Source organism: Stigmatopora nigra, chromosome 3, assembly GCF_051989575.1.
Source record: "Stigmatopora nigra isolate UIUO_SnigA chromosome 3, RoL_Snig_1.1, whole genome shotgun sequence".
Lineage (NCBI taxonomy): Eukaryota > Metazoa > Chordata > Actinopteri > Syngnathiformes > Syngnathidae > Stigmatopora > Stigmatopora nigra.
Window position 1 is genome coordinate 9,503,697 of NC_135510.1, and position 27,778 is coordinate 9,531,474.

The following is a 27,778-nucleotide window of genomic DNA, read 5'->3' on the forward strand; positions in this document are numbered from 1 at the left end:
GGTGCTGAGGACGTTTATGTTGTTGTTGTTCGCTGTTATTGTTGTTCTTTTTAATGATTTACACTGCCTCCCAGTGGTGTATCAGGTCATTTGGCATTGGAAGCAATTTTATGAATAGGAAAAACTGCAATGTTGGAGGAAGGAAACTGGAGTAACTGGCGATAGTAATCAAATATTTTAATAACCATAGGGATATATACAGGATATTTCTATATAAAACATGATTTAGGGCAAATTGTGTCCACACATTCAATCACAAAAAGGGTGCCCCCAATACTGAGGATAAAAATTACCAGTGAGCCTAACTGGTGGCGAATATTGTCCTAAACACAACATAACATATGATAATGAAAAAGATTAAATGCAAATACTTGTAGAAATGATCAAATGAATGCAATGGGTGCGACTCTTGCCCCCAGTAATGTGGGCCCCACGTATGCACGTCGCCTAGCAAGTCGTGGAGGAGCGTCGTTGAGAGCGCGAGCCCATGCAATGACAGTCATGGCCTGTAGGTAGCGCCAGCGATACCGTTCGATGTAAAAACAACATCTCACCTTCATTCTTCAGTGGCACTGCTGGAGCATGTTACTGGGACCGACCGACCACGGGGCGTCTTCGCCGTCATGTAGTCCAGCGTTAACGTGGCTCGAATAGACCATCGAGTGGTGCTTTGGTGTGGTGGGCACGGGCGAAGAGTCGCCGGGATCGAGCTATGGCCGCGCGGGAGGAAGGAGAGCCTTTGCACGGGAAAGTAAGGCACCACCACGACGGAGGCAGCAGCTCGGACGGCTTCAGGAACGGATACGTGAAGAGCTGCGTCACCCCCCTCAAACAGGACCACCACCGAGGTTTTCTTTTCACCGACGATCTCTTCGGGTCCAGGGTCTTCACAGTTCCTGCCGTCTACGTGGGCGCTGTTGTCATTTTGGCTCTTTCAGTGCTCCTCTATCGGGGCTCGCCAAGCGACTCGCGGTGGGATCTGCCGACTTTGGTGTCGGGCTTCTCACAGTCCGCCAGTCCTCTCTTCAGCATCGGATGCGCCTTCTTCTTCCTGACCTTCTACTTGAGGAGGAGGAAGAAGGACGAGGGCAATCACTGGTGGCTCCTCTCGCTTCCAGCGTCATGCTACCTCGGCGACTTCATGGTGCTCCGCTTCTTGCCATGGGGCGAGGAGCAGCACCAGATGCAAATGGTGGGCAGGTTGCTGTCCGCCTTGGGATGCGTGGGGCTCCTCACGCTCGTTCCCACGCTCAAACTCAAACACAGCGTGCTCGTCCTGTTCTTCGCCAGCGTGGTGTGGTTGCTCTCTTTCACCAGTTTAAGCGGGCTGCCTCCACTCCTCAGGCCGATCTTGGCTTGCTTCGCCGGACTCTGCGGCTCTTTGCTGGGGCTCGCTTTCGACCGCTGTTACCCGCCCCGCGAAGCTCCGAGCGGGGGCTCCGTATCAGAGGACAAGGTGCCCGTCATCCGGGCCAGGAGACGCTCCAGTTGCGTGTCCCTGGGGGAAACCTCCAACAGTTATTATGGCAGCTGCAAAATGCCACGGAGACCGTCTTTACCGTGCATATCTCGAGAGCAGGTACGTACTTGTAGTAGTAGTAGTAGTACTAATAGTAGTAGTAGTACTTCCAGGATTGTTGTTGTCACGGCCCAACTAGGCCCACATGTTCACTCCAAAAAGAAAACACAGCAGCGTGTCTTGGAAACTTACAAAAGCGTGATGAAACTCCATTTCACACTGAAATTGCATTGAGGAAAGAAGGAACATGTATTGGATTTCTCCACAGGGACAGATTGTGGAACATCTCGTCTGCTATAAAGCAATTTAATACATACAAATAATTATAATGGCAGTTGAAAAGTAGAAGTAAGGATTTGCATCACTAAAAGTACCAACTCTTTACAGTCTCTTACTCAAAAGTAAGTGTGATTTGTGGATGGTACTAAAAAAGAACATTGTATTGCGCAAATGAAGGAAAATGACTGCTAACAAAAGAAGTACAGAATCAACTGATGTACTTGACAAACTGCCAAAATTGCATTGAATGTGGCAAAAATATCCCCAAGTTGTACTTAAGGTTAAATACAGGTACTTTTGTAAAAAATATTAAAAGTACTGTTTCAAATTATTAAAAGACATATAGACTGAAGTGTAAAAGGCAAGTATATAAATTGCAAGATATTTTTAAAGCTTTTCACGAAATCGTATTTTACAGACAAGAATAGCCCTGTTAAATATATATTAAAACTTTGTGTATTACCTTGACCTAGATGATTTGGATATACATTGACAAACCCTCAACAATTTTAACAAGCGCATATGTATTTTGATTGACTTTGTGACACCATATTACAAAAGGACTTTGGCCATTTTTTCTATTTGCCTAGCAATATATTTTTTATATGATAGCACTCAAAAAAATCACCAAGTTATGTGCTTTGGCCTGTTGTACATTTTATGTGTCATATTTCGCTCAAAAAACATTTTTATATTACCTCCCAGATTGTGCATTGTGACAGATGAATAGAAACAACATATTGAACAATTTAAAGTTTTTTATATTGTAATTTTATTTCCATAATTGTTCAATTTAAAAATGGGTAGTTATGGAAATGCACCATTTCTTTTTTTATGTAAATATTTACGCAATGGTGACAGTTCTTTCATCATTATGTAGATATTTACTTCTAAACTTAGTTATTTTGGTAAATTGTACAGTTTTTAAATTTGGTATACATTTTATAATATCAAAATATACAATATCAATATTGTATGTCCTACTTTCTTGTTTCCTTTTTGGCAGCAGAATGTATAAATATATCTCATTCCCTTGCGTCAGCCATTTTTGGTTTATGTAATGACCAAAATACCACTGGTGATTTTAAACAAAGATACACAGAAGATATTTGGCATATGTAGTCGTATAATGGAAAAGTTATTTCTCACACTATCGAGGAATGAGGTCATAAGAAGGACAGAGCAACGCAGTAGCTGTTGATCTTGAAACTTGCATTTGACAGCTCCCGATATGTTTTCTTGTGGACAGTGATTTTAAGTTTTTCATGTGAACTAAGATTTTAATAGTGTCATAGCCATAGCCTTACTACTTTTTTCCCCTACCTATTTTCCTATATTAATTATATTTTTGCAATTAAAAGAAACAGCATTGCATGGCTGCAACAAAATGACTACTCCAGAGTATGTTGCTATCATTTTTAAAGTTGTGACCTCATTAAACCTTTGATATCATGTAGCTCCAAGCTACTATAGTTTATGAGAGTTTGGCCAGTACTTTTTTTAAATTGGAAATACAGCAATGCATAGTGGTGTTTTTTTGATTAACAATAACAAAAATATTTAATTGAAGATTTTTTTTTGTGACATTGACATAATGATGACGAGCTATGTCTAAACTTTTCTTGGACGATTGTTTGACATGACGAGATGAAAATGCTACATAGTTTCTGTCAAATGTTCACAACGCGAGACATTTGCTTTTTGAGCATGTAGTTAAGTAAGCCTGCATCCTCGTCGTGTTTGGTCATGTCACTCATTTCATACACCGGTGACTGCTGAATAACAATAATGAGGTTTAGTGGTAGGAAAACTGCAAGGATATATGGTCAAATTTTAATTATGCTGTCAAACTGGGCGACAGCGCGACTCTTGAACACTTTAATAACAGAGCCTGCTTCTTCTTTTCACTCACACTGGGAATAACTTTCTTGGGGCCCATGCTGAAAAACAAAGAAGCAAGATGCATTAAGCACACTCAGAAAGTCTCACGAAACAGCGTGTTAGAACCCTGTGACGAAGGAGTCTCGAAAGCACACGAAAAGCTCCTTCTCATACAAGGTGTTGTGGGATAGCTAATAGGAGAGCAACTATATCATGTCAATTTTTGAAAAAATACAGGATGCTACAAGTGTTTTTACATTTCGAAGGATCTTTGAATTTTGAGATGTCACATTTCGTAACTTGAATTTCTTTTGTATCCAGAGACACAGTTTTTTCCATTGAGGCGTTTCGTAACTTGAATACTTCATTTGTAGGGATGGTTGCAAGTAGGGGTAGTTCTGCATAATCAGACTGTGAGAATAATGGAATACATTATCCCTGCATATCAACAATATCCAATATTGCTTTCTTGTTGTACTTGTAGCTGCCAGAGTATACCGTACTTCTATGCAAAGTACAGGGCAGTCACCTTGTATTAATTTTAAAGTTAAAGTCACCCTGTTCACATGGGTGAGTCAACCAAATTGTGGTTTAATTCATCTTCTAATTCAAATGGTGTATGTTGGGGAAAACAATCCATGATTAGAGGCAGATGTCAACAATTTTGAGTCACAAATCAAGATGATTTAATTTACTCATTAGTGACTTTCTCTTATGATGACTTCAAATGGGTGGGATACTGTCACTTGGATTCTACAGTGTTAGTGAGAATTACCAATGCAGGCACAATAGTGGAAAATGCAAAGCTGTCCTTATGTCTTTACCAGCTGTCCTTCATGTGGGTCGTATTCTTTTCACCTAAGTGCATGCGCCTGTGTGTGACAGTTCACCTAATGGGCCGAGAATGACCACAAAAGCCATTTGAATTTACGTATGCAGCTGTTTGCGGGCAGATCTTGTCACTGTAACAGCGTCACTCACTGTTCTTCAAGACAGCAACCTCGAAACTTAACAGTTGTAGATAAGATTAAAATGCAGACCATTTTTTTTAGATTTGGCGTCATCAAATGAGTGCTGAAGTACTGTAGTAATACAATTTGGAGGGAGCAAGTCACATCTCAGCTTGTTAATGGGTGCTGGTGCAAATATGTCCTCATTAAAGTTTCTTTTGGAGTTAATGCGTAGTTTTCCTGGACTCACGGATGAAGTTGTCCATTTGTTACTGTTTTTTTTTTCTTTCCAAGATTGCAAAAAACCTCTTTAGGTTATATATCATCTATCCTAGCTTACTTTGGTTGTGGCACTCTAAATTGCTAATCAGAAACTCATAATATTATTGGATCTTATTGAATTACCTCATTGTGAAACTCCTTGGTTTTCATTTGTATGTCCTTATTTTACCACCCCCTGGTGGCACACATACCTGAAGGCATGCAATGTGGGGTTGGAACACATTTAATACATTACAATTAATTAAATGACAAATGTTGATTAGTAATATTAGTAAACTGATTTCCTACAATGGTCACAGAGGAATTAAACTCATAAGCATGGGTGTCAGAGTATTATCTGAAGAGTGACGCTTTTATTGTGAAAATGACAACCTGTAATGGGTAAAATTTGGGCATCGCTGATATCTGATGCATTTCCAGTTTCACTAGAACTTAAACTTGCAACATATACAGCAATTAACAAATGTATTCCATCCCCTGATTTCCTCTGAGGCTGCTGACTTTGATTTTGAGGGAGTACGTCACAATTCGCTTTTTATTTATTTTACTTTTTAACAACTAATTGTACTGTATTTTACTTTTGGTTCAGAAATTAGTAGTACCGTTGATTTTTATCATGTATTTTTAGTCTGATGGTTATTTTTCCTTAAGTAATGGGATAGTGGTGTTTTCAAAATACCACCAGCATTGCTTTTTTGGGTATTTTTTGTTTTATATTTTTGCCATTTTATAGTAAAATAAGGCAATTAAAAATGATTTCCAGATGACCTCAAATGTAACTTGCGATTTCAGTTTTTTTTAAAAACTAAATTTAGCATTTAACAGATGTGTGTTAAATAAATACCTTACGTAAGTTGTGCCATTTCATCTAACCATCCCTCAATGCATTTGGTCTTTTTTACCGACCATGAAAGACACACCGTTCGAGCAAATCAGTCAGCGTACATTGATGATTTCCCCCCATACGCTTTCTTCTCATTCACTGTTTTCATCCAACCCTTAATGGATTGTGTCTGTCTTGTCTGTAATGGGAAAATGTACTATATTAAATGTGGTATACAACAAAAAGTTATTTAATTTTCACGATAAAGATTTTTAAAGCAGTTGTTTTAACTATCAGACAGACACCTCTTAGTACAACATTACTGCTGTCTGTATGCATCAATTGGCCTTTTATAATCAGAGGGATGGGTAACACTCGTTTGGATTTCGGCAATTCATGTTATATAAGCTTCTTTTGACTATATTGTTGCGGCACGCTTGTCTCCTTGTTATTGTTATTGTGCTAAATGACTTTGTGGACACGTTATGCAAACACTCAGCATAACCTGTCAGACCAGAAGTTAGGCAACAGCAAGAGCTTTAGCGCATTTTCTAATTGGTGAGTGAGAGGACAGCCTGGCCTTGGTGTTGACACGCATAAGAATTCATCCTTATTGTTGGAGTTGACTATTAACATATACATTTTATGGCTCAAGTGGTTTTCCCAGCAGGTCACAGGTGAACATTTTTAATGAACACACAACGCAGGATAATCGTATAACACGACCTTTTAAGAGACAGCTGATAATTGGATTCAAATTACCAATTTATTAATTGCTTCTATTGCTTAAAGAACACCAATATTGTCCTCTAACAATTGCCAAAAACCTAATTATGGTTATATTTTTAACTGTACTACTGTAATCTTTATTGATATTTTTGAATGAATAGTCATGGCAAGACAAGTAATTATAGAAACGTGTCTTCAATCCTATGTAATGAACTTTTCTAAACTAATTCACAATGGATTTTTAAAAATAAAGCAAACTGAAAAACACGGATAAAGGCATAACTAACGCAGCCAATCAATGTCGTTAAAATTTACTCATGCTCGTGGCGTGAACCAAATAATATTATTGGCTGGACTGCGTGTTATTCATAATTTTATCCGTAATTACCTTTTGTTGTTGTTTGTCAGTGACAGGCTGCCACTCTCTGAGTTGTGTTGCAAAATGGCAAAGAAAAAAATGGTAATGTGTTCATTTTTGTTTTTACAATTCAGGTTGGATTTTATTTACATGAGAGTAATGCACAATTGCTCATGCGAACATCTTAGAGGGAGCATTGCTTATGAGTAAGAAGACATTGTTGGCCAAACCTGCAATGCAGTGTTGAATTCACAACGAGCCCTCTTTTGGCGTGCAGGAAAGCATGGCGTGGTAAATAATGCACTTAACTAAGCACCCTCCCCGACAAGAAGAAGCAAACCACTGTAGGCTATGGAGGGAAATGCTGAAAGGGGGCTGAGTGCTGAAAACACCAAGCAGCACTCGGCTGTCACGTTCACTTTCTGTAAAGCCATGTGGAATGATGTAACATTGACGTCACGGCCTGGTGACGTACCAGTGGCTGATTATACAGAAGACAAAAAAAAAAAAAACGCCACGTCTTATTAATCATTTTGTAGAATATAGTGTGCACCTGCAGTGGATAGGATGGACCCCACAATGCTACATCTTCACACAAATGCATTGAAAAAAAGATTTTCTTATTGCTTTTTCATGTGTCATTTCATTCAGAGATGACAGTTTTCCCATTTTATTACACTTGAGGTATTGCACCTTTTTGGATATAAAAAAAAGCATAATAATATAATATTAAGAATAACAAGATGAAATGTTTCACAGAAACTGTGGGAAAAAACTGAATTCTATTTTGGTTTAATGATTGTAGTACTTTTTGTTGCTATTAATTTTTTGTAGCTATTAATTCAAAAACGTATTTGTCTGCGTATGGTACACACAGTATGTACATGTAAAAGTGTTATTTTATGACCATTTGTCACTTTCATACTTAGTTACTGTATTTGTTTTCCTTTAACATTGTTTTTGATATGCTTGACCAATTATTGTCTACAAAATGTTTTTGTTCATATTTACGTGCCAGTTTAATGTATTATTGTATTGGGTGGAAATTAATTGCATTTACATGATTTCCAATTCATATTTAGACTTTTTTTTCCCAAAAGAGAACCACAGGAATTGGTTTCCCATTGCATATATGAAATTTTAGTTATCTTATAATTTCAGTGCCTTTTAGTGTGCTTTTAATGCAGCCGACGTACCGAGTGAGGTGCAGTGTAAGGGGGTTATGTAATAGTTGCATTATGAAGACCAAGATGTTCTAATTCATTGCTAACTCTGGACACTAACACAGGTATTGTTACAAGTAAGAGAACAATTTGATTGCGATAGCTGAATCAACATTTCTGACTTGTGCGAATACATTTCATGATTATGTGTGCATTGCAATTATTTCCAATGAGCCGCAGTAGACCACTTAACATATGAAACCCACTTTAAATGAGTCTGGGTGCCATTTGAAAGGGTTAAATGTCGTGAGAAGGCGTGTTTGGAGGGAAACAGGATGCAGTGACTGCATTGTCAGTCTGCTGGTGTGAGTGCAAACAGATGAGGAAATGCTGGAGCTGGTACTCCAAAACTCTCGTTGCCCTGGTAACGGTTTGCGTCACGATCGCCAGCAATTAGCTTGCAGCTCTTTAGTTTTCATGATAGGTCGAGCAGAGGCCGGCCCTAATGACCCTGGTGTCTGAAGAGTTGCTGTCAGAGCAGCATTTACAGCATATTCATAGGGGTATTAATGTTATTACTCCATTTATTTACTTTTAGTCATTAATCACATTTATGAATTGCTGTTTATTTTAGGCTGTTTAAGCATTGAGGCACAACTGCACATCCTCAATCCAATTCATTGACCTCATTTACTGCTTGCCTTTTTAAAATGATGTTAAAAGCCCACTCTTAGCTCAGTGTGTGTATTGCAGAGAGACAAATTTGTGGAGGAGGAATGCAGCACAATTAACATCCATGTTTTTGATGTTGAAACCTTGTTCCCTGTACTTTAAAATCAAATGACAGATAAGTGAAGACGCCGTGTTCCTAGAGCTGGCATTGAACGACTCATCTTTACAGCTTATAAAGGCACTAAGATGTTCTGTACAATGGAAACTGTTGTGGTGGCTCTGCTTTTAGGTTCATAAAGAGGTTGTTGAACCTTGTATGTACTGAATGTTTGCTCAACCCAGTGACAGGGAAAAAGGAAAGAGAACGTTTAAGTGACAGTGGGAGTCCATGCTTGAATGGAAGAATGTAGTAAATGTTTTGTTTTCCAATTTACTCCCTGTTAATAGTCTCCCGATGACCTTACTGATATAAGACGATGTATATTTTGCGTTGATTATCTCAAAAAACAGACAAGACAGACTTTTCAACTCTTTTCACTTGGTATGCCATTTAAAATGACCACTCCTATCACTCGGATTTATATTATCATCATAACAAAGTAACTCCTGACTTTCTTCCTGCTATGCTTGTTTGTTCTGTTTCCCATTTCTCAAAATTGTCTTTCCTCTCTTGCTCTGTGCCTCTTTTGAAAATGGTGTCAGCGCCGCTGCTTTTACACCAAAAGGCTGTTGCTAAGTGACGGTTGACGTCAGCCGCAGCTACAGAGGAGGGCTTGTGTGTGTTTAGCAGCTGAGGGCAGATCCCACTGAAAAGGGCAAAAACTGAAGCGCTATTAGTCAGTGCTATGAAAACCCCAACTTTTAACTGCTATCATCGCCATTTCCTGCAGCTGCAATATTTCAAATGCTAATGTGTACATTTTAAGTTCTGTGCTAAAGATTTGAAATGATAATGACGAAATGCTGGTAGCCACCTCTTTTTCTTCACTTTTTATTTTGTCTGTTTAGGCCAGGGCCCCCTTCCCCCGGTGCACAACTGTACAACCTCAAATATCCCCCTTACACACACACACACACACACACACACACACACACACACACACACACACACACACACACACACACATTGCCTCCCTGCAGATCATGTGACTGTTGATTTGATTTTGTGTTGTGACAAAGGAAAGCCTCAGCCTTGTTCTGCCCATCAAACCAAGTTTGCTCACTGACTGCTTGCCATTGTTCACCTGTCCCAGTCAATGTATGACAAGAGCTAACACCCATGTGTCTTGTATTATTAAACAATCCAATTTTTTTTTCCATTTAAGTTTACAGTTTTATTTCTTTTATGAATGCTTCAATCATATTTACTCTGCACTGCAGCTGCCACTTGTGTGACCCTCGCTTGTCCTTATCAGCGCTGAACTGGTATGCAGGGATCAAGTGGATAAATCACCGGCTTGATGTCACATATGAGCAGCAAGCAGCGCAACATGGCTTCATGGATACTGGGGATTTCACAGTGAAAGTTGAGCTACTAACCGCAGACTTTGGCCTGGCAAAGACATGGATTAATGATGCATTACATTATTACTTACATTTTAGACATATAGAAAGTTTTGGGTTACAAGTTCCTTCATTGAAAGAAAGCTTAGAAAGAGTGACATGAAGAGATCTGAATGTTTTTGAAGACATCAGTAAAGCTCAATTTTCACTCACTATATTCATTTCAGTAGAAATGGAGCGTTTGAAAACACCTCAGTGTAGCATCAGATTGGCTATTTAAATTGTCACCTTTGCTCTTTTTGAAATCACGTCTGTCTAGCATTAGATTGGATATTTGAGTTGCCGTCTTTGCTCTTCTTGATTCTATTAGTAAGCCTTCCTCAGGTCTTTCAGTGTGAGACATATTACAGTCTAGCGACATGCCATTACAACTGGAGCCATCCCCCCTCAGACCTGCAGGCCATCTAAAGTCTGGTCTTAAGTGGTTCATGTGTTATGTCCTGACCTACACTCTTGTCAGTGAGTTCTGACAATGATTTATCAAGGGCAGAGTGAACGTGAAACCTCTTCACTCCTGCACACCGTCATTAATGTGCGAGATGTGCCTTGTAATGGTCTGTCAACATTATGCATTTAACAAATGCTGCCAGATTAGTAAAGGCAGCTGTCAGTATAAAGCAGTGAAGTTTAAAAGCACAGCAAATGTAATGCATTTAATATTGTAGCAGTTCATATTTTGTTGGCTTGCATCCTTTCCATACAAGGGTAAATGATTATTTAGAATCATCAAATTTGGTGTGAAGCATGTTGTGAGGCAGGAGGGATTTTGACCTTTAACTCAGCAAATCACCCCAGGCCACCTCACTGTGCTTGGAGGAGATGGAAAGGACAGCATGAAACCTGCCATTTGTTGCCATAGAGCACTTTAACAAATTCCCAGGGATATCAGCTGAAACTAAGGCCTCATCTCATTTTCTGAACCACTTTATCTTCACTAGGGTCGTGGTGGGTGCTGAAGCCTATCCCGGCTGACTTAGGGTCAGAGGCGGGGGGGGGGGGGACACCCTGAATTGGTCGCCAGCCAATCGCAGGACACAAGGAGACAAACAACCATTCACTCTCATACTCATACCCAGGGGCAGCTGTAATAATTTCATCCAAAATAGAGTTTACGATGAGACTCTGCTTCACTTCTACCCATAAAATGACAACTGTCACAGTATTGTATAGTACGGAAATCAAACGTGGCATCGGTATGACCTGGTACAAGAGGAATCGAATGCTTTTTGGTTCATTTGCTTGTAAATGATTTACTTAAACAATCACTGTTGCAGTCTCTCCCCCCACACACATTTTCGCTTCGACTATCTTGCTCACTTCCACTTCCCTGTTAACTCCTCCTCTCATGGCTCGCCTCTGATGGATGGCATTTGTGTTCGCATGCATGTTATTGGCCAGAGCACCAGCGCTTAGGCGTTGTGTTTATGAGAAGAGCTTGCACTGATTCCACGATAAACCCAGATGTTCCCTTACAAGGCTGTAAGTCCCAGATCTCGCTCTTATGTCCATATCAGGTATAGCCTTCCTGTTGCATTAGACCTCCTAACCATTGAGGTCCGAATGGTCTTATGTGGAAGTGCAAACGTTTGAAATCTAGACATGCAATGTATTGAGGCAAATTTGAAATGAGTCAGTTTTGAGAGTAATTAAGTCAAAAAAAATACATGGTTATGTTGCTTATTAAAATTGTTGGCATCTCATTTGATCAGTGACATTGTTGTAGTAGTTGTCAACTAAGCTTGTTAGGCCAATGGAGAAAATCTGGTAAACAATCTGTTCACTGTAGGTTAATTTGAAGATGGTGAACTGTAGATAAGCATTCCAGTCTACAAAGATTTTTTTTTACTTCCAACGTTGACATCATAGTGAAATTTGGAGTGCTACCAATTTCAAACTAAATTTCATCACCGAATGATGCAGACAAAGGTTTACTTTGTTGCCTTATACTTACAATCTGTTGAGCTTGAGGCTGCCTGGGCACTGACACAGGAAATATTTGCAGTGAGATCACCTTTGTACCTTGGCATCGTAATGTCATTCTGATAAACACTACCTTTTAAAAGCATGATTGGAATTTAGCTGGTAAAATATACTATGTAGAGGGACATTTGGCTTAGTTAAGATCATGTGTCCTCTTATCACACACTTTTAATTACTACATTTCTTGTTGGTAGGGGTTTGTAATCCCTCATATTTGGTGACACCTTACGTGTCACAATTCACAGGTCATGATTTGATTCGTTCCCAATTAATCCCGATACAACACTAAAATTTTTGTATATCACTTTGAACCAAAAACTAATCAAAACGGACATAACAATTAAAGTACAATCATGTCAAATTATTTCTGAAACCTCATTTAGCAAATATGTTTAGCGTGAATGGTACTCAATGACCTACAGTTGTTTATTTATTCTTTTAAATGGCAGGATAAAACATTACCAACCACCCCAGACCCAAAAAAGAAAAAAAACAATTCAAGTTAGAACTGTGAAGAATTAGTTAGCTGCAACAATGTAGAACACCTGTTTTTGATCTAAGATATGTCATTGCATCACACGGCAGGGCACTACTGGCATCTGCCTTTTTTTCTTCTCGGAAGCCACAAAAATTTGGTACATGGCCACGAACAATAATTCAATTGTTGTGTTTTACATGCGATCACACATGCGTCAAACGTCTTGATTGTGGGTTTGGATGGTGTCGAATTTTTGTCTTGCATTGTGGCAGAAAATGTACACCCAGATAAAATTGCCAGTACCTATTTAGGGATAGAATAATGTCATTCGCCACCTGATGGTGCAGTGGTTCTTTTTCCTGACTTCGGTCAAGGCTGCGTGGGTTTGACTACCACTCAGTAGCAGTGTAATTTGGATTTCGAATGTCTGTTCATCTCTATGTGTACCCTACAACTGAGTGGCCACCAGTGTTGGGTATATTCCCTTCCCTGGCCCTTTTCCCCAAACCCAGCTGGGATAGGATCCAGCACCCCACAACCACGACAGGGATACGCTTTGTTGAACTGAACGAATCATGTGAGTACTTCCATTTTAATGCTGTAAATACCCCGTTTTTGCAATGATTTGACAGTAACATTTAGATGTGTGAGTTCCATTCTAAATTTGATAGGCACATCTTCAAACAGCATCTCTAAATGAATCCTCTCTAATTCAATATTTTCATGAAGGTGCTAGTGCGGTTGCATTCTTCCAGTTTGCTCAATTTGTAGTTTTCTAGACAGCTCACAATTCAATTAGCAGAGGAGAAAAACAGATACCAGTATGAATGCTCTTATCCCACTCAAATGCATTGCTGCGGTGTATTTATGCTGGGCGTAATCCCGCAAGTGGTGTACAAGGCCTGTTTTGGCAACACTGATAGCTGCCTGCGGACTTTTGATATAGCTTGCAAAAAGTTATGAGCGGTTTGAACATGAAACATACCATTGTGGTAAAAAGTTCATCACTGACGTCGAAGGGCTGACCTTACTAGATTGTGGCATTTATGTCGGCCTGCTTGTTTTTCTTTTGAGCTCTGCTATATCTGGCAAGTACCTAAACTTTTGTCTCCAGTAATAATATACACTACTTTACTTATCACAACTTGGTTGAAAAAGAGAGAATGTTACTGAATTACTTGGGAAATCATAGCTAGAAACCTTAATTTGGAAACGTACTGCTCTAGGGAAACGTTTTTTAACTGGGCCTTGACACACAAATGCTTAGTATGTTTTTCTCGTCTCATTCTAATATGTTTTGTTATTTGTTTTTACCTTGGGTAGACATTGGTAAAACTGTCCCCGTGTTATTTTTCAAAAGTGGGAACCATGTTCCTAGTCAAACATGTATTCAACACTTTTTTTTTGTTTTTTTAAGATTAGAATCTGAAGGTTGACTTCTAGCAAAATGTACTTATTTACTTTATCGTTGGGTGGATTTAAAATGGCATCAGTAGTCTTACTAAAGTACATTGTGCAATATTAAAAAAAAATTACAAAAAGTTGTGAGTCAGAAACCTCAGAACTGGCAATGATTGTTTTAGTTTTAAACTACCGCCGAAAAATTCTGGCCACGCATCACTGGGAAGAAATATGTGTGAGATGAAATTAAATAGACATTTGTCAAACGTCAAGTAGAAATCGGTCCACAAGCAGCACCACAATTTGATTTAGTTCATATGTATATGTAGGAATTGTAAATCAATGGTCTATAATATATTACAGCTGGTTAATGTATAATGTTTCTTAAAAGGCATGATCTCAAGTAAAAACAGCCCTAGAGAGCAACTGCAGAGGCAGGAAAGTTTTGCATTGTGATAAAATCCAGGGCTCAAACCAAGGGGGCAGGGATTTCCTCTTCCTCTTATGGTGTCTCATTTCAATATAGCAAATTGTTTTAATTGTTTTAAAGGTATGTACTAGTGAAGGAAAGATAGCAGGTTAAGCCATTTTCTCAGCATCTTAAACTGATAAGATCAGACTCCCCAAAAAAAGCCGTATTGACAGAGTTGAAAAAATGCTACTTATTTTCTTACTTTAATTCTATTTGATTTAGGGACTGTAATTCTTAACCAGGCTTTCATTGTGCTTGGTCATTTATTGCTGCCTTAAAGTCCAAGACAATGTTTTGATCAACTGCGCCCCTGGGAGAATGAATCTTGTTAACAATTGGAAAAAACAAAGAAAAAACATAGTGCATTCAAACCAGGAAAGTCCATTTAATGTTTTTTTTATTTTTTTAACTCTTCTAGTGTTTTTCCTTTTCACATTGCAATTTTTGCAGGCAACCCAAGCAGACCACAGTAGAGTAGTTTTGCCATTTGTCAAAAGTATAAGAAACAATATTAATTTATGTTGGATATGTCATTGCATGGTCTGCAAACATTTGGATTTGTTGTTATTAACACACGTAGAAGACTACAAGCATTATGAACCCTGAATGTTGGGAATTCTTTGGATACTGACCTTATCAGCAGTTTATATTAAACTTGTTGGATCCTTTCCAACTAGGACAATAAGCAAGCAAGTCAATGCACTGCAGAATTCTGTCGACAGCTTCTAAAAGTTTAGTGTGCGCAGAACTATGAACTTACCATAGGGACCGGGTGGAGATTTTCATCTACGTCGGTCCAATATTTAGCCTGTGCCTCTCGCTCCCTTTTTTTCTCCCCCAAATATAGCCTTCCCATGCACTGATGGCTCGAAGGAGCAGCGGGCCGGAATTGAGTAGGGTGAGACGATTGGTTTGTTTCCATTAACACCCGCCCATAACAGACCATATCAGCTAGACAAACAGCATTTGGATGAAGGGAACGATGTGTGATATGTCGCCCTTGTTTAATGAGCGGACAGAGTTCAGCGGAAAAAGTAGGGGAAAAAAAGAGGAACGGCAGCACCAAAAGATAGAGCCAGAAAAGGAGACAGGCGCTGGAAGAGGATGCGATGAAATGAAAAAGAAAAATTGTAAAACACAGCTTCTTCCGTGGGTTTTCTCCCAGTGTAACCTGCTTTCCTCCCACATTCAATGCATGGTAGGCTCTTGGATGGACCCTCTTAATTGCCCCTAGGTATGAGTGTGAGCATGAATGGTTGTCTGTCTTCTCGGTGGAATAGAGATTCTTTTATTCAACTTTATTAAAAGTAATAAGATTGGGCCAACAGAAAAAAATAACGACAAAAAACAGGATAACCTCATATTATGTAGTTATTGGAAGGGTTAAGGTCAAAGGTCCATTTCATGGGCTCTATGACAGAAAAAGTAATACACTTAGTGTCTTTGTTGCTGTTTGGCGGGGTTAATGACCATTCACTATTTTGCGTGCTTTGCATAGTTGTGACTTTAAACACATTAAATGGATATTTCCTTTTTGCATTGGCTAAATCAGAGATGTCGAAACTGCACTGCCTTCCCTGCCAGCTTCAGAATAAAATTGAGGTAAAATTTGATTTAGGACTTGAGCTGTCAAACAACGCCATCGTGCGTCCTAGCATGATAAAACCATACTATCTTGAATTATGCAGCGTTTCTAAAAATATCAGCATACATAACTGGGAAGCTTTTTCAGTGGCCTGAATGGCAAACTGTGACTTTTTGTTTGAGATATATGGCGATATTAAAAAAAAAATCACCACATGTTTTGAATAGCTCTGTTTGGGAAGACTTTGGTTGACTCACTATGACCACATTGTATTTATGTAATACAATTTAATCCAGGCTAAGGGGATTCATCTGTAAATGATGAAGATTGCTCGATATCAAAGGGATCCAGAAGGACATGCATATACACAAGAAATTTAGTTAACACTATTTCACACTTCAACAGCCACAAAACTACTCAGAAAAAAATGCTCATCCTGTGATGGGGCTATCATGCATGCTCACATTGTGGTGGCAATGTTTAAATGATATATTTTTCAGGCCTGGTGCTTCTTTTATTTAAACAAACAGAGGAACATTTTATTGCATTTGTTTGTTTAAAAAGATCACACACCAGCATCAGAACTTTTATTATAATTTATGGTTTCAATATACTATATATATTGAACTATTGAATATGTAAACATGTTTTGTGAAACATTGCCTATAAAGGTTTCCATACAACGTTATGCATACCTCATCTTTTATTAAGATGTTGGCCAGCAAATCATGTCTATGACATGGCTCATTCTGGCAAGATAAAGCTACAGCATCTCATTTTTGTAAATATTTCATAATATCTTATCATGCGATAAGAGTAAAGATTTTAAACTTTACTGTGATAGAATATAAAGCTTGTATAACTTTGCACATTTACTTACTGCAACAAAAATGAACATTTTTCCCCCCTTCCTTCCTGTGCGTGCCTTGGCAGCCAAAGCTCAGTCCTCATTATCAGTGTGCGACGCTGCAGGTTGACGTCAGCACGGCCACCCTCCTCCATACAAATGTCCTGCCTGCCATTGATACCTTTTCTCTGGCCCACTCTCCCGCGCACATACGCTCTAGTTAGCATGTTTGTATCACTTGGAACAAGATCCCTCCTCTCACACCACAGTGCAACAGACTCACTAGTATGACACAAAGGTGCAACTAGCTGGCGCTCTTACAGCTTGCACAATTTTATTGAGTTCTGTCAAGAGATATTTATAACTCCTCTCATGTTTGAGTACATTTCCCCCCGATGTTCTACTTTGTCACCTTTGTACTGTGATTATTTATTTATTTATTTTTTTGGTATGCTCCTTTTAATGCATACCATATTTTGCGGACTGTAAGTCACACTTATTTTGCACTTTGGCTGGGCCTGGGACTAGTAGGAAAGTGCGCTTTATACAAGGATTTTTGTTGTTTTTTTTACACGTCATCTGAAACAATGTTAACAGATGCCTCTTTAGCCCCATTTTACTATTACTTTAACATGTATTTTTCTTGAATTCTAATCAAATAAAATAATATATTTTGTAACGTGACTTTCAAGTTGCCTGCTATGAGAACCTATGCATATCCTAACAATTGTTTTTGACTTTGCTTTTCAGATGATCTTATGGGACTGGGATCTTAAGCATTGGTACAAACCACAGTATCAGGTCAGTAATTCCGGTGATTTATATAGAGTGATATCCAACATGCTTGTTGAACTTTTTTAGCATTACATACATTACATAAATATTTTTACTCTTGCGCACACATGCTCACACACTGTTTAAAAGCTGGCACATAATAACCTTGACATTGTTGACTTTGAACATTTTATCACTTTCAGACATTCCATCTCCTCTAGGAACTATTTGTTTACACTCTGTTAAAGAATTTTGCTCCCACGGCTCAAAGTCCCGATTTGGTCCTGTTTTTTTTATCTGTTATTGTAGAACAACTTGGGGAGCACTTAAGACATTACTTTAATCAATTGTTCTGGAACATTCTTTTAAATTTAAGGGCAATTAGAGACTGCTTTTCTTGAAATTTAAGACAGAACACAGATTGGGCGGCGCCATTATTACTGAAGAATTAACATCCTCAACAAAATTGAATAAACATGCTATTGTTTGAGGTTACGAACACAAAGTGTTTTATAAATATGTATATCCATAAATTCATTCCAACGTTGTTAATGGCCATAAGGGTGCATTGTGTTTCATATTATGGGGAACAAAAATAATACATTTGTAATGTTGCAAATAGTTGAGTTTAATTCAGTATTATAGGAAAATTGCTGTCTATTGATTGAGACATAAAAATGCTTACAATTAAGAGGCGATGAAACATTAGTAGGAATTTCTTAGTTACAAAATCAACTCACAATCCCATTACTCTCCTCTCCCTTTATGCAATGTCAGGGTGCGGCGAGCGGCAACGTTGTTGACCTGTCAGTCATTAATGAGGCCAGGAACCTGGTATCTGAGTTGTTGATGGACTCATCCTTGTCGCCCCAAACCATCTCAACCCTGCACAGCGTCTCCAGCCTAATGGGGACCTTCTCAGGCTCGTGTCGCCCCCGGGTCAACCCTTTCACCCCTTTCCCTGGCTTCTACCCTTGTGACGAGGTAGATGACTCACTAGAGAGGAGTGAACGAAAAACAATTAAGGTGGGGGTTTGGCATTAGCACTGTTGTATTTATATATTCTATGCATATCCATGTGATATACTTGGTATAGTGATTCTAATTGTGATTTTTAGGGTTTGAGCAGCAGAAACAGCCTCCCTACTCCTCAGCCCAGGCGGAGTTCTACCTCCTCTTCTGCGCTGCCTCCTCTCGACTCACTTTCGTCACGGTGGGAACGTAGCTCTGGAAAGAGATCCCATCCTGACCTTAACTTTATTAGGTATCCACACATCCCGCAGTCTTTATTCTTGTCCCAACCTCATTCATGTGCAAACATAGATACATTTATTACAGTGTCCTCTGTGCTTTCTTTCAATGTTTTTAGAAATCCAGGATTTACATGTGTTTTAATCTGCAAATGTAGTCACTATCTTTGTCCACAAGATGGAAGTAAATATCCATCTTATCTGCAGAACTGTAATTGGGCACAAGTGATAGGTGTGATGTTGTCAGTGTTGACGTTTTGTTCACGTTTGTTGTCTCTAGCTCAGGTCTGTCCAATGGCCCAAATCCAAATCTGCTCACCATTCCTAAGCAGAGATCTTCATCTGTCACCCTCACTTACCATGCAGGGTCTAGAAGAGCAGGTGGGCACAGCTCCCTCACACACTACTCATTAAGATCTCAATTTGAGAACATTACCACTAACAATAACTATATTTTCACTCCATTCTAATAAGTAATATATTCATGTAGGTAAATTTGCTATCTCTCGAAAAGGGGAATTATGTTTTTTGTTTGTTTGTGTGTGTGTGTGTTTTATGTGTTAGCAGTAATACTGAGATTGTTACCCAAGTGTGTGTGAATGGGTGAATGGGTGAATGGGTGAATCACTGACTCAGAAAAAAAAACAAGCAAAGAATTAAACCTGACTGCACAACCAAGATTCCACCAGATAGTCATACCAAGAGCGGGTCCAGAACTAGGTAAAGTACAGAAAATATACATACTTCCACCCTGTATAGTAGACTGACCTTTTTTCTTAGTGGTGTCATATTGAGGCACTTTTAGACCTTATATAAAACCATAACATCTAGTGCCCATAAAGAAGATGCTGAAACGGGTAAGGACAGAATTCAATCTTTAGGGGGCTGATGTTTTTTTCCCCCCCAAAACAAGGGCTTCATTCTAACGCTACTCACTGAGTTTGTGGGTGCGGACGACAGATGTTTTCTGCACCTTCCCTGGCTTATAAATTTAACATGTTTTGACTAAGAAGTCTTTTTTTCTTTCCCTCATCAGGGACTTCTCCTAGTTTGAGTCCTGTCACTTCTCCCAGCCACAGTACTTCATCTATAACCACAGGTTCTTCATCATCCCTAGTCACCCGTTCGCCTGTGGAGTTCCCAGACACGGCAGACTTCCTGACAAAACCGAGTGTCAACCTCAACCTGCACAAGCCTTTGGGCTACATGGTCAGCTCGTGTGATTTTCAGCAGCCATTCCGCAGCTCCAATTTACCTCTTTGCACCAGGTATTAAATTATTGAGTGTAATTGTTTAATTATAGTCATGGACAAGGCTTTATTTGTTCCCTGCAGTTGCGGGCGTCAAGTGCCAAAGGGGGTTAGCAGCAGCGATTCGGGAGATCTCCCTCAACCACTTCTCAGTGAGGTTCAACGCAGGCACTCAGGTATAGATAATAAACTAATAGACGTGAAACAGTAAAATATCACAAGCCACCATATGATAGTGTGTCCTATATATAAAGATATGGCTCATGTCTATGGAAAATGACATTCAATCAGAATTTAAAAGTTTTCATTTCCTCGGGAGCAGCAAATGAAGCTTTAGAGTTCCCAGGAGGGCCTTTAATCAGGGAAGAGAGTGTGGAAGTGGACTCACCTGGAATGTTCAACAACACAGTGAAACAGGGTCACACTGAGAAGAAGGATAGCCCCAGCACAGAGAAGCAAACTCAGGAATCGGGGGTAAAAGCTGGAGTCAAAGCAACCATAAGGACTCAAGACAATGAGGCATTATAATGCTTGTATTTTCTTCTCCAGAGTGATCAGGAATTTCGACTAGACCCGATGCTTAAAGACCATGAGGCCCTCATGGAGAGGATGAATACATGGAACTTCCAGATCTTTGACCTGGTGGACAAAACAGGAGGAAAGACCGGGAGAATACTCAGCTATGTTAGTATTTTAGTGCAAAATTGATTCATTTTGTTATGTGTCTGTTCTTTTTTTTTAATATGTTATGTTACGGTAACCATATGTGTCCCCACCTATGATTACCTTTTAGAAAATGGTAATTGAGTCTAGTTTGTTTGTTCCATCAGCACATCTTTTAAGTGTTAGTATTGTCAAAATGAATCATTTGCCAATACTTCCTTAAATTTGAGTTAAATAAATGGTCATAACAGTGTAGATTTGCTTACTGTAATCTGCCCCTGAGCACTTTTACAAATTATTTTATACCTAATGTGCACCCAATACATTTTTAGGAACACAGATTTTAATTGTTACTTCACTGTATATGAATGAAACTGATGGTTTGGTTAGCTTGTTTTCTAATGTGTGTTTCAGTAAACCTGGTCTGTATTTCCCCAGGTGATTTACACCCTTTTCCAGGATACGTGTCTATTTGAAATATTCAAGATCCCTGTGAGGGAGTTCATGACATACTTCTTTGCTCTGGAAAATGGCTACAGGGACATTCCCTGTGAGTGTTCACACTACACTAGGCCTCCACAAATGTTCAATTCAAGATTCATTTTTGTTTTGTTGTTTTCTTTGTTCATGTGTCATCATTTTGTACTCATGTCTATTGTTAGATAAAGACAGAATCCCCTGTTGCAAAGTTTTATTTGCAACTAAATAGGCTCAATTTACCAGTTATTAATTTGGATGAAATTCCTGCAGATCATAACCGGGTCCATGCTACTGATGTGCTTCATGCTGTCTGGTACCTCACCACTCGGCCAATCCCTGGGTTCCAGCAGATCCACAGTGACCATGTGAACGGGAGTGACACAGGTGAACCCAAACACATGCCCTGAAGAACATAACGTGTTAAAGAAACTTCTGATGAAATGTGCTCAAATTAGAATTTTTTGATTTTCTATAAATTTGTCTTTCCTTGCTTTGTGGTTCAATGATGACAGATCTAACTTCTACCTCTGTCTCAACCTGAAAACTTCATGACTTAATGCAACTCCGCTCGACAACCATTTAACTCGGCTAAACTCGCCAACCAAACTTGACCCGACCGACTTGGTTTGGCAAACTTATGGCTCAATTTTACTCAACTTGTTACTCAACTCGTCTACCACAGGAAAGACTCAGGACTCTGACGATATGACTTGCAACTGGCTTGTGACTCGGACCGGACATACTCCTACATTTGTCAGCCATGCATGCAGCAGTGTGATCTTGACAACTAACTTTTTCAATTTGTGTTTCAGATTCAGACAGTGGAATCTCTCCTGGCAGGATATCTTACGCCTCATCCAAGAGCTCCTCTATATCAGATGACAGCTATGGCTGCCTGGCCTGGAACATCCCAGCTCTAGAGCTTATGGCCCTATATGTAGCAGCTGCAATGCACGACTATGACCACCCTGGTCGCACTAATGCCTTTTTAGTCGCCACTAATGCTCCTCAGGTAAATCAATTGTGCTTTTGCCTGCTTACAAATGTCACACATGCAAATTTTACAACCAGGGTATTGGCTGCGACGCCATCTGATGCTCACTCAGGTTATGTAGGTGTCAGTAATTTATTTTACTCATTTAGGGGAAAATTGCATTTTCATCCATGCGTGTAAAAGAGTAGTTATTTTATGTATGGATGTTCATAAATGCATTATATATTTTATCCATGTCTCCTTTGGTTACATGTTCCCTGATTGGTAAATTTCACATTATTCAAACGATATAAATATTCAATGAATGTCATATTGTTGAATCTTGTCCTAAAAGATTCAATGATTCATTGTTACTCTATACAGGGGACCACTTGTACACGCAGAACTCCTTCATTCAATTGGACTATTTCCATTTTAACAAAGTTGAAAAGGCACTCTTATTCACTTATCTTGGCATAAGTCAATGCAACCTTCTGCAACATCACATAAAAAGCCACTTGGAAGAATTGTCGAAATGAGATGAAAGGGTGGACTATAGGCCAAAAGAGCACCCAGTACTTTTCGGTTTGGATCGTTTCAACTTTTTTTTTCCTTTTTTATGTGTATCCCTTTTAATTGTTGCATGTGTTGCTGAAAGGATATTTCATTGTTATGAGATGGACTCTATGTTTAGCATCCGTCCTAGACGGTAATGAGAAAAGTTGATAAGATCAGCTATCTACTGCTGTTTAAATATCAATTGTAGGAAAGTGGGTTAAGAGCAAAGGCAGGGGACCCTGAACCTATTGATCACTGACGATGTTGACAAACATGTCTGTCAGGGGATCTTTGATGCTAGAAAGAGTCTCGGTCGAAGTTTGTTGCTTCAGAAACGCGCCGGTTCCATTTCAACATTCATTGATAAATGGTTATTTTATCTCGTTTTGTGAACATTACCTAAATTTAAATCTATAATATTACGCTATATGCGTGACATTTGGAGGTGTGTCGTCTATTTAAGGGTTACAGACCAAAATACAATATGAAATTGCACAAGCCTATTTTAATTCTAGGTTCTTCGCATTGTTAAAAAAATGACATTGAGATAACTCAACGTCATGAACCACTTTAAAAACAACAGCAGCTGAATAAAAAGCGATGTACAGTAAAGATAAAACATGTAATAAACTACAAGTGGAAATCAAAACAACATAAAACATAAAATGGGACAAAAAGAATGAATGAGCACTAAAAGAGCTGAGTCTCATACCGTGTTAAAGGCCAAGGAATATAAATAGGTTTGAAGAGGAGTTTTATAAATGGGCAGCGAGGGGGCTTGCCTAATACTCAAAAGTTGACTTCCAAAGGTTCAGCCTGCAGACCAAAATTTGGGATAACATGGTGCCTCTTTCTTGCACATACATCCTCTAAAAACTTTTTTTTTTTCCACAATGAAATTGACCCATAAGCTGAATGAATTGATTAAAAACTTTAGGGTGGGTACATATATTATAATCAATGTACGTATGTATTGTGTCTTCTTACCTGTGTGACCTGATCTTGTGTATGACACAGGCAGTGCTGTACAACGACCGCTCTGTGCTGGAGAACCACCATGCTGCATCTGCCTGGAACCTCTACCTGTCCCGACCAGAGTTTAACTTCCTGGTCAACCTTGATCATGTGGAATTTAAGCGTTTTCGCTTCCTCGTCATTGAGGCTATTCTTGCCACAGACCTAAAGAAACACTTTGACTTTCTAGCCGAATTCAATTCCAAGGTGTGATATCTCGATGTATACTTTCCCTCACTTGAAGCATTATGAGACAAGGGTGGGCAAAATATTCCACAGAGGGCCACAGTGGGTGCAGGTTTTTCATTCCAAACCATAAAGAAGCACCCTTTTCCACAATGTGTTGTTTTACAAGTCAAATTAGTGGATTGCAGTCAGGTGCTTCTTGTTTTCTGCAGAATCTCATTGGTTAAGCTGTGCGCTGGATCGGTTGGAACAAAAAATGTGCATCCACTGCTGTAGGGATCACCAAAAGCATTCTTAGAAAATACATCTACTTTCATGATCCAATACAGACTCGTAATGCGTCAAGACATGGGGCTATGTTTCTATGACTTGCAGGTCAATGATGTGAGCAGTCCAGGAATTGATTGGACCAATGAAAATGACAGACTGCTCGTGTGCCAAGTGTGTATCAAGCTAGCAGACATCAACGGACCGGCCAAAGTTCGCGATCTTCATCTCAAATGGACTGAAGGCATTGTCAATGAGTTTTATGAGCAGGTATTTATAGTTCCAAACAATTCCGTATTCTTTCCAATTTAAACAAAATCTGATTTTTAAAAAATCATCTGCATTTTTCTTTTTACCTACAGGGGGATGAAGAAGCGGGCTTAGGCTTACCTGTCAGCCCCTTCATGGACCGCTCTGCCCCGCAGCTGGCAAAGCTACAGGAGTCCTTCATTACGCATATAGTCGGTCCACTTTGCAACTCGTACGATGCCGCAGGTTTACTGCCTGGCCAGTGGGTCAATGGAGATGGATCGGATGAAGATAATGAGGGTCGTGTGGACTCAGAAACTGACAAAGACGACGATGATGATGACGATGACAATGAAGACGAAGAGGATGAGCTTGAGGACGATCTCCGACCAAGTGAGTCCAGTGTAGAAACAACCATTCATTTGCGAGTGGTTATTCTATTGTCATACACCTGTAAGATGTTAAAGAATTGGAAAAAGTAAAATTCATCCATGACCAATTAACTTGATAATTGTTTGGTTAATAATTGTTGGCCCTCTATTAAACATTGTGAAAGGGTTTATTATGTTCCTTTTCTCGATTCATTTACAGAAAGGAGGAAAAGCCACCGGCCATTTTTCTGTAACATCATGCAGCACCTCACCGACAACCACAAAGTGTGGAAGAAGGTCATCGAGGAAGAAGAGAAAAGCAAAGACACAGGCCAACAGCAGCAGCAGCCTGATAGCTTGCCAGCCAACATGCCATCTTCACCCTCAGATGACATTCAGGTCATCCAGGAGGAAGAGGAAGGGGAGGAGCGTCAATAGCACCATAACGTCTAGAAGAAAGAAGAAAAAAAAATCCTTCTCCCAACTGCCTTTCTAACACTGACATGCACATAAGTGACATTCTTCACAAACATGCTGAACACTGTGCAGTCAATTTATGGCGAATAAAAATAAAAAAGGCCTTACCACTGTGAGCGGATCCTCACTGCACCAGTGGGAGTCTTATGCACTTTCGTAGAGGAACTGCTCGAAGAACCATCACACGTGAGATCGCAGGTGCGGATGAAAAGTATCAGGTTCCTCAGAAGACTGCGATGATGCCTTGAACGAATAGCGCTTACACCTTCCCTAGGTACAAAACATGTCGGGACTATTTATATAAAAGAAAAAGAGAGGTAGAGGATGAAGCAAGCAAACAAGCAATGTGGAGACGCCAACGACACCCTTTACCAAAGTGAACTGTTTTAACAAGGAAAGACAAAACAGAGACTCTTTTAGCCTCAGTTTCCTGTTTATTTTTTGGAAGCCTATAAATATATATACTATGATATAAAGGTATACATATACAAAGTACATTTGTGCTTGTGTATATAGTATATTTCAGATGTGCCTGTCAGAACCTTAACGGAGTCCATATTGGCCCAGCGCCTTGGCTTGTGTAGTTCTCTCTCTTTGCTGGTGACACAAAAACACTGTATGAGACTCAGTCACAGATATATGATTTGAAATGTTGACTGATGATTATCATTATTATATGCGCATCATTTTGGATGCCGTTACTCATGTCTGCCACCCCCTTCTGTGGTTTTCTTTTGCTACAGTGTATTTTGAATGTGTGATCTTTTTTTTTTTGAGGGAAGAATGTGATAGTTTGGAGAAAGAGAGCACATTTTTAATTATTTTTAGTACCTGATTTTTGTGTATGGTCATGTCTTTTCATTAGTGGTGTTGATGTCTCAGTGATTGGCGTTTTAATTTCCTGTTGATTTAGTTTTTTAAAGGTTACTCAGGATTCACGCAAAGTTGTCTGATTGCTTTGCAAGAATTAATGTCATAAATCATGAACGGACTTTAACGAACACCGCGCAGTATATCTGGGCGAGGGGAAGGGGTTGAGTGAACAAGTCGACTAAAAATTATAGCAATTGAAATCATTACGGTGACATTTTCCTTCAATTCCTTTTATTTTAAGATTTATTTTTTTTACAGTACAATGACCATGTGCCTTTTTTCAGCCAACTAACAAACACTTCATTTACAGTAGTGCCTTGAGATATGGGTTTATTTGTGGCCATTCTTTCTACTCAGAATGTGTATCATAAAGTCTTTGTCCCTATTACAGTCAAGAGAGTGGCCCTACTTCGTTTGTCTGGATACACATCGTCATCAACTTGATAGATTGCAAGTATTAGTGTTTTTTTTCCACAGAGGATAAGGAATATATCCCACGAGTAATGTGATGTTGCCTTTGTTTCTCCACTGTCAGGTCTCTCATATCTCAAGGCCCCATATATGACCTTTTCTTATAGTGGTCAGTGTAAAGAAGGGATCCAGGTCTGTTATTTTCCCCTGATCTATCTCGGCATTCCGTTTTATGAAAGGCAATTGTTGTCTCTGTCACGTTCGCAATCATAAGCTCTGCAGAACTTGTCAGCTCTAATTGAGGTAGTTAATATTTATAAAGAAAAGAAGAAGAAAAAAAACAGAGGTGTGCTCATTTTAATGCCAGACAAGTGTTCAACCTCTGTACAAAAAGAGTATGTGCATAAATATATATTTTTAAATCAATTGAATGCATCCGTTTTCTACAAACATGTAGACACACTTTTGACCCTGGCCTTGTTTATTATCCTTTCTATTACACCTGAACTTATGCTGAGTTTGTCATCTTATCCTTTCAATGGTGTTCATTCTGTGCATTTGTTGTCATCTCTCCTTCACTAGTGCACAACCTGAGAGATGTATGGTTTGCTTCGACATGAGCATTCGGATATTGTCAAAGGAGAAGCCAAAGTAGCAGACTGGACTCAGGTTAGAACCATATTCATTATTTTCCATGGATCCATTTTGAACAGGAAGTTACTATTCTGTCCCCGCTGAGTTGTCGACAGTATTTCAATTCCACTGTGCCCTCTGATGACTGTGCCATCAATCCATCAATGACGTTACCTGTGTGTGGCTGCTGTGGCATATACATATGTTTTGTCCAATGTAACCACCCTCACCAATGCTGTGGGAGCGACTTATTTTTGTTATTTATGGCAGTCATAAAACAGCATCCCATAAGTACTTCAAGGGGTTCCTGTTCATTTTTGTGAGAATGTGTGGACTCTTAATTCAGGGGTTTGGTAGTAAATCAGTT

At 39.3% G+C, this 27,778-nt stretch overlaps 1 protein-coding gene across 3 annotated transcripts; it reads left to right on the forward strand.

Annotated features, from left to right (window-relative positions):
- The first annotated feature begins 549 nt into the window (after positions 1-549).
- On the forward strand, positions 550-27,705 carry pde3b (phosphodiesterase 3B). 3 transcript variants are annotated; one of them, XM_077712641.1, is made up of 16 exons: positions 550-1,579; positions 17,733-17,783; positions 18,534-18,782; positions 18,875-19,020; positions 19,287-19,387; positions 20,043-20,274; positions 20,341-20,432; positions 20,579-20,730; positions 20,806-20,940; positions 21,358-21,469; positions 21,670-21,783; positions 22,212-22,411; positions 23,948-24,151; positions 24,506-24,667; positions 24,760-25,039; positions 25,238-27,705. In XM_077712641.1, the coding sequence occupies exons 1-16, from the start codon at positions 713-715 to the stop codon at positions 25,453-25,455; spliced, it is 3,315 nt and encodes a 1,104-aa protein (XP_077568767.1). In that variant the 5' UTR covers positions 550-712; the 3' UTR covers positions 25,456-27,705. The 3 variants fall into 3 exon arrangements, with proteins under 3 accessions (XP_077568767.1, XP_077568768.1, XP_077568769.1); XM_077712642.1 differs by having other exon boundaries at positions 20,106-20,274; XM_077712643.1 differs by having other exon boundaries at positions 20,124-20,274.
- The last annotated feature ends 73 nt before the right edge of the window (positions 27,706-27,778 follow it).

Bases quoted from the DNA above. Each gene is read 5' to 3' on its own strand.
- pde3b (XM_077712641.1), top strand. From the start codon at position 713: ATGGCCGCGCGGGAGGAAGGAGAGCCTTTGCACGGGAAAGTAAGGCAC. The intron at 22,412-23,947 runs GTAAATCAATTG...TGTATGACACAG, and splicing joins TCGCCACTAATGCTCCTCAG to GCAGTGCTGTACAACGACCG. The intron at 25,040-25,237 runs GTGAGTCCAGTG...ATTCATTTACAG, and splicing joins TGAGGACGATCTCCGACCAA to AAAGGAGGAAAAGCCACCGG.